General features: G+C 41.3%; 1 protein-coding gene across 1 annotated transcript in view; it reads left to right on the forward strand.

Annotated features, from left to right (window-relative positions):
- LOC108751532 (Krueppel-like factor 6) overlaps window positions 1-5570 on the forward strand; it is a 339010-nt gene extending 333440 nt beyond the window's left edge. The window contains exon 6 of the mRNA XM_018491766.1: window positions 4504-5570. Within this exon, the coding sequence (XP_018347268.1) occupies window positions 4504-4679 (176 nt within the window). The 3' untranslated portion in view covers window positions 4680-5570. The remainder of the gene's footprint in view (window positions 1-4503) is intronic.
- The last annotated feature ends 1835 nt before the right edge of the window (window positions 5571-7405 follow it).

The following is a 7405-nucleotide window of genomic DNA, read 5'->3' on the forward strand; positions in this document are numbered from 1 at the left end:
GAAAAGTACGGCAACAAGATGACGTGTGTGTGTGTGTGTGTACACTGAAAAAAAAGATTGGCTGCCGCAGCAAATTTGATGGCGTAGCATTTTAAAATTTGCTACAGCAATTTTTGGTTGTGTCAACTTATCCGCAATCTCAGTACAGGATTTCGATTGGCTATCGCAAATAAAAATTGGCTGCTGCAGCCAATTTTAAAATGCTATGCCATATTTACCATCTAATTTGCTGCAGCAGCTAACCTTTCCTTTTAGTGTATATATTGTATATATATATATATGATAATTGCTGAATTTTTCTTATTTATCCGAATGTGTTGTATAATAAAGGTAAATATTCTGTACGTAGGCTGTGGCGTGGAAATTCAACGGATTCATAATTTCGATCATACTTTTTTTCGTGTCGACATCTTGTGAAACTTTATGGCCGAGACACGAGTATTCTCTCATCGTCGCGGTGATCCAACAGTGAAGTCAGCGACAATTTTTCTTCTCGCCTGCTAGGCTAGTTGTAATACATGCGCCACCGGCACCTTCCATCGCGGTTACCTTATTTATCCTTATCTTCCTCGGAATTTCCTTCCGACGCGAGTCCGCAATTCCCGCCCTCGCAAGGGGGGGGGAGGGAGGGGGACAGGCACATTCGTGTCACCATTTCTCTAGCTGGCTGCGGAGGACAGCAGGCGGCAAGGGGAACGGATGGTGGTATCCGGGGGTTGCTTTTCTCGAAACGCGAAGGGCGAAAGGGTGAGATGGATGAACGGTGTGAGGTACGTCAAGTACGTGTGCCGTATTTTCCGCAGAGTCGCGGCCTCGTAGAATGTCGGGTGTCGTTGGCGGAGGCGCCGGAAACAGCCAGTCGAGGGTGGGTGTAGGTGGCGAAGTAACGGGGGGGCGAAGGGGTGGATGGATTTGGTTATGCGTCGCCACGTCCCGGCTGGATTTGTCGTCGTCACCTCCTGCTAGGGATGAGAGACTCGGTGTAGAAGAGGGGTTCCCGCCAGTACCCCCTCGGTGCAACTTTGAAAGAGACCGAAACGCGATGTAAATTTTTTCCCTTCATCCCTCCTCTTCTCGCGGAACGTAGAACGTCGTTCGGGAAAACCGTCAGTTGCGCCAGTCATTGTGACTGTGTAATCGAGATCCGAGTTTCGAGAAATTATCCTTTATACACACATATATATGTATTTTTAAATGCTTTGTGCCAATTTCGCAAAATATAACGAAACTTACGATATTTATATATATATATCTAAAATATAAATCTACAATGAATGTTGTATTGCGATTTATAGGATTGCAGTAACTTTGTAAAGAAAAATCTGAAGATGCTTTTCCTATCTTTCTTTAGAATTTAATATCGGTTACATAATTAATCCTCTCGAGCCAAAATATATAACATAGTTACTGACACTAGATCTGTAAGATCTAAATAATTTATATTAATTAAAAGGCAGTAATTAATTTTATTAGTAGAGTAACTCCGATATATATACGCGGCGCCTATCAAAAATTTAATTTATTACTTATGTATCACGAAATAACCACTACGTCTTTTGCACGTCCTACAGTAATTATTTTGTGTAGATTATAATTTATGATGGCGCTACTCAACACAGTGACAAATCAATTCAACTGGCAATCATTTCATTAATATTAACAGTAAGAAATTGCAATCGTAACGCAATATTAATATAACATGAAGGCATGTAACAAAGTAGTTGCGGAAAAATTACCTCCACTCCTTCGATTTTTTCTGACTTTTGCGTAAATCCCAGCGCGGTATATTTGCCGGAGTTACCCTATATTTTAATAAGTAAACATTTTTTTAGGCAGATAATTATGCAGATATACACAAAACGTGCAAATTTGCACAAATATACAAATATACATAACATGTACAAATAAATATGCATTTTTAGATGCTCTTCCAACAAGATAAATTTGTATTTTGATGTTACTTTTCAATTTGCTTTCTAAAAAAATATGAAATTGCACAAAATCCGTTTATTAACAAGAACAAGCCAAATATACAGATGTAATACAAAGAAAATTGAATTATTCGGCATTTTCGACAAAGAGATTTAAGTCGGTTCGTTAGACTCACACACCATCAGCTCTGAAGGGTTAATAATTAAAGAGCAATATTAATTTTTTTGCAGAAACATATATTAGTGGATATTATCATGATATTTCAGATTACATAATTTAGTGTATTTTTCTGTCAAAAACTGATCCGGGCGCGACGCATGGAAAATATCTTCGTCAACACTGACTAAAATCACGATGCAATCTGTTACATCTACTTTTTCAGACGCAGCGCGTCTGAACACGGATGGGAAAACGCTACATTTAAATTACAACCGTGCCTTTTGCGCAAACTCGCAAACAGACATGGCAATCTAAAAACAGCACTTTGTGGAGTCGAGAATTCCGCCTCTTTTTCGGATTTATGAGAACCGCGGGAGGGCATGCGACGTGTTAAACGTTTCTCTTCGGGGTTTTATACACACATTTGTATTACTTTTATCTCGACGGCGGTGTTGTGAAATATACTCGCGCATCAGTTCCTAGATGCAGTCGGATATGCCCGACAAATTTCGTGCCTTGACAAAAATAATAGAAGATCGTATTTCAGTGCGAGCTCAAAGTACTTTACAACGGACGTATCTAGATCGCGACAAGAGACACGTCTGCACGGACACTCAGAAAGTTCAAATCAGGAAGACAAAGCCCTCGCTTGTAACCTTTTTACGCGAGCCATAATTTTTCATTATTCCTTGAGAGATTTATTCAACAAGATAATCTACTATTTCGCTTATTAGTTAAGTACAGATACTTTACACAAATGTTCTCTCGAATTTCGTCGAGATTCGTATTGTCGAGATCCCATCATAAATGGGGTAGAATTAATTTGTCGTACTCCTTAACTGATCTGCGAAAATAACCGATCGTGAACCAAGAATATTATAATCCAATGAAGAATTAAATGGCAGAGAACGGTATCTGTATTAGAGACACGATTCTGTATTAGGACATACATAAAAGGATAGAAATCGTTTGTTATTGTGAGATCGATGAGTCGCGATACGTCGACGTGGGCGGCGCGGCGTCAACTACCCTTTCTCTATCGGGTCACGATTTACCAGCTGGTATAGGGTTCGCAGTCCCGACGTTTCTACAGCCTCTGATTCAACCTCTCCCGTCCCCTCAACCTCAACCCGCTTCTCTTTCCGAGCTGCGAAACTCCCTCGGCTTGTTAATCTCGCTAACATCGCGCCACAGGTGGTGACCTCGTATTGTCTCTTCTCTGCCGTGGCCTCATCAACGTCAGCCGCCTTCTATATTACCGAATAGATTATTTACGGACTTAATAACACATGGTCTCTCCTTCCGCCTGACGAACAGTTCCATTTCAGCGTACAGTCGCATATGTGTTTTCCACGGCCGGTCCTTAATATTTCTCTCATGTGTCGCAAATCAGTGGCGTTGAATGGGGGCGGCATCGTGCGGATTTTTCAGGGTTGTGTAGGTTTTTAAATCAGATTCAATCGCCGCGCGAATCCCACAGGATTACCTCGGATTTGCGACACAGGGATTTGTATCGTGTCGCCACCCAATGTGCGGTTGCCATTGTGCCGATAGTTGGACACGAATCCCGTCGTCGTCGACGTTTTCGTCGCAGTTAACGACGATTAGATACTACTCATTGTCTTTGATAGTCTGTTTAGAGGGATAATAACGTTCAATCCTCGTATCATCGCGCGGAAATCTATTGAATCGCTTTGCAGTAAGCTTATGCCTATCGTGATACTGTTCTATGATCAAGGAAGCCCCTGGCCCGGTGCCTGGATCATAACATTGAACGAACGAGCTTTCTCAAGTAGGAGACTGATACTATGTGGTCCCGCTTATCTCTATACAAACGGGCATTATCCAGCGTTATGTTCCGCGCAAACTGTCGATTCACAATGGCAGTTTACCGAAACCTAGGCATACGTGATTTATAGCAAGTTTAGTAATATTTACAATTATATATGTTAATTCATAATCTCGAAATCGAAAGAATTATTAAAAAGAAAAGCTTGGAAGCTTATTATTTGTTACCTACTTAAACACAATCCCGTTATAAATGTATAAATTAAAAGTGACGAAGGATATTTGCAGATTTTATATAGATTTTTCTAATTTTAATTTTTATCAATTTTCTGAAAACAAAAATTAATCTTTTTATTTTGACAAATCTGTAGTGTTTTTTAAACGTACTGTTAAACATAAAATTATTGTTGAATCTTATATTGCTTACAGATCTTATTGAAAAATCGTGTCTGTTTACCGCTCTAGTTTATTATAAACGTTAAAATATATCTCTTAGACGTTGAAACATATGAATTCGAATGTTGTAGTGGGTTATCGAAATCGTTCGAATCGCGGGAATAACTACTTGGAGAATTAAGTGCCCTACTAAATTCTCTAACGTGGCTTTGCTTTTTTCTGTTTCAGGGGAGAAACCGTACAAGTGCAGTTGGGAGGGCTGCGAATGGCGATTCGCGCGTTCGGATGAATTGACGCGCCATTACCGCAAGCACACCGGCGCGAAGCCGTTCAAGTGCCGGCATTGCGACCGATGCTTCTCCCGCAGCGACCATCTAGCTCTCCACATGAAGAGACACGTGTAATCAATCGTCTCCGCGAGCGGTCTCAGCCGCGCGTCACACTCCGCGGTTGGGACCGTCGAGACCTCTTCCTCGTAAAGATCGCGGAGATCTTCGACATTTGCACGCGATCTAACATTTTCTGAGGTCACCTAGTAATATGCTGCAGGTAGAAAGCGATCGATTATCGAACGCCTAAGCTTGATGAATAAATACATCAAGGGAGAGATCTACGAAAGTAGCTGCGTTTATTAGGTATTCGAGATTTGCCAGACTCCATCATTGACAAAAAGAATTAATTTTCGAGGAACACTTGAGGAGATCGATGATCAGCGAAACGCCGTTTGGAGACAATCGAAGATCGAGTTTATGTCGAAAACAATCCATGAGAACAATTCGAAAGAAGGCTTGACGAGCAGATGGTGTATTATTATAAAGTAACACTTCATCGGAGAGTCCAAAGAATCACGTATATTTCCTCCAACTGTCCTGATGCGTAAGATCAGGAGGGGAAAAAATAATTGACACTTGTCTTTAAGAGCCAAAGGGATCGCACGAAACAAATCATAGACCCAGCTAATTCGCGCGAATTTGAGGAGACGGAAACATCCATGGTCAGCAGTGATCCAGAAGAGAAATTGCAGCCAATGTAATGTAGGGAGGGGACCTCCGAGGAAATTGCCGAGCAAAGAAGTCGCCCGGGAAGTCTCGCACGAGAGACGTCAATCACTGCCAATTCGTTACATTCTAAGATCAGCGCTACCGTCGAAGATTTCAAGCTGCGACTTTAGCAACCGGAGGTCTTCGAGAAGCGAGAAGCTGACTGGAGAAAGCCTAAAGTTTTCATCCTCAATGGCGCGCGGCGGATGCTCATTTGCGATAAAAGAAGAAGAGAATTATAATGTTAAAGAAAAGACACGCTCCTACTATATATAGTATAATATATATATATATATAATGTATAATATCTATTATATAATATAATGTAAGTATATAATATACTTATAATATATAATATTGTATAATATATAGATGTACTTATATATATATATATATATATATATATATATTGCTATATATGTATATATACCATAGAACAAACCTCTATCTTTTTCAAAACGATCGAGTCAACGGTTGTCGCGCATTTACCGATGTCGAGATACGCCGGGTATCACGAGCGCCGTATCGCGCGTGCACTAAAAACTAGAAAAAAAAAAAAAACGTAGATTTCGCGAGGACAATAATGCAAACTGTCGGTGCCAAACGTTATTTCCTTTCTCTTGCTTTTTCTTTCAGGAACTCCGCGAAGACATTCGCGGCTAAAAACGCGCACGCCGGCGCTCGCGGTATCGCCGGTGATCTCTTCCCCGTATCGTAATCGCGCTGTCACGCAGCGGAGAGTCGAGACGGACGCGACGCGTGGTAATTGAATACGTGATTTCGACCAGTTTCGACGGCAACGAAGATTCGCTGTATCGGATGCTAATCCTGAATTTACAGTGCGAATTACAACGCGGCCCGCGCCACCGATTCCGCTGCCGCTACCGTTTTCCAGCCCGCTCGCAAAGAAGCTTACAAATGCGAGATACAACTGTTTCGCTTTGTTACTTACAGTGCTAATTTTTACTAAATGCTGACACACTCCGCGGCTTTCAGGTAATCCACTCGATCGTCATTGTTGACGCAGCGCTTTTTTTTTATTCCTGCGGAAAAAAAAGAAACCCGATCGAATTTTGCATGCTTGTGGGGGAAGTTAAAGGGCTTTTTCTCTCGTGATCTTTTCCGACTGTAGCATTATTCGATACATGCGCGGGTAAGGGGATCGTTCGATGAAACGATCATCACGAAAAACTCAGCAGAATATAAATGAATATATATATTTTTTAATATTCTCGTCATACTCATTGAAACAATGTAGATAAGCAAGTATATTACGGGCTGTATAATCCGCATAAGACTTTCGTACGCTTTTCACGCAGCCGAATATTTCGCGAATGATTCCCTGCCTCGTGCATGATCTTCTACGACGGACGGTCAACTTTATCATCTTGTATCCGCGAGCGCTTCTACAACATATGGCCATCAGCGGGAGATTGCTCGTCTCGCTCGTCATCGATCTGTAAAATCCCGATATTTAAAATACCGCGTGCAACAAAATAATCAAGTATCCTGGCGACAATGCCGAAAAGCAAACAAAGGGTACGGAATGAATCGAAATTGTAATGTAACTCATCAAAAACGAAGGAAGGAGGACACACTTCAAAAAGACTAATCTTACCTAATCGTAAGAGACGAAATAGTCAAGGAGACGAGAAATAAAAAATAACTAAATTTTAAATGTTCAGTGGCCAAATAAATTAATTGATACGCACGTAGAATCTAAAGATATACCGTACCTACTGAGTAAGCCCGACTGATGGAGGGTCGACACGGTTCGTACGAGTGCATGCGAGTGCATGCGAGTGCGGCTGTTAAGTCTGCGTGGGTCGTCAATGAGCGCGTGTATACGTATTTGCGTGTGAACATGCGTGCATGCGTGCGTGCGTGCGTGCGTGCGTGTGTGCGTGTGTGTGCGTGTGTGTGCATGTGTCTGTGTGTGTATTTTTTCCTTGGGTATTCCATACCTGAAAGATAGAGAATCTAAGGGAGGAGACGAGCTGAACACTAAGTTTGTATATTGTGCAATTTTTTCAATGTTTCATTATTTGTTACCATGTTTACGATTAATTATAAATAAATAAATAAATATA

This window comes from Trachymyrmex septentrionalis, unplaced genomic scaffold (genome assembly GCF_001594115.1).
Source record: "Trachymyrmex septentrionalis isolate Tsep2-gDNA-1 unplaced genomic scaffold, Tsep1.0 scaffold49, whole genome shotgun sequence".
Classification (NCBI taxonomy): domain Eukaryota; kingdom Metazoa; phylum Arthropoda; class Insecta; order Hymenoptera; family Formicidae; genus Trachymyrmex; species Trachymyrmex septentrionalis.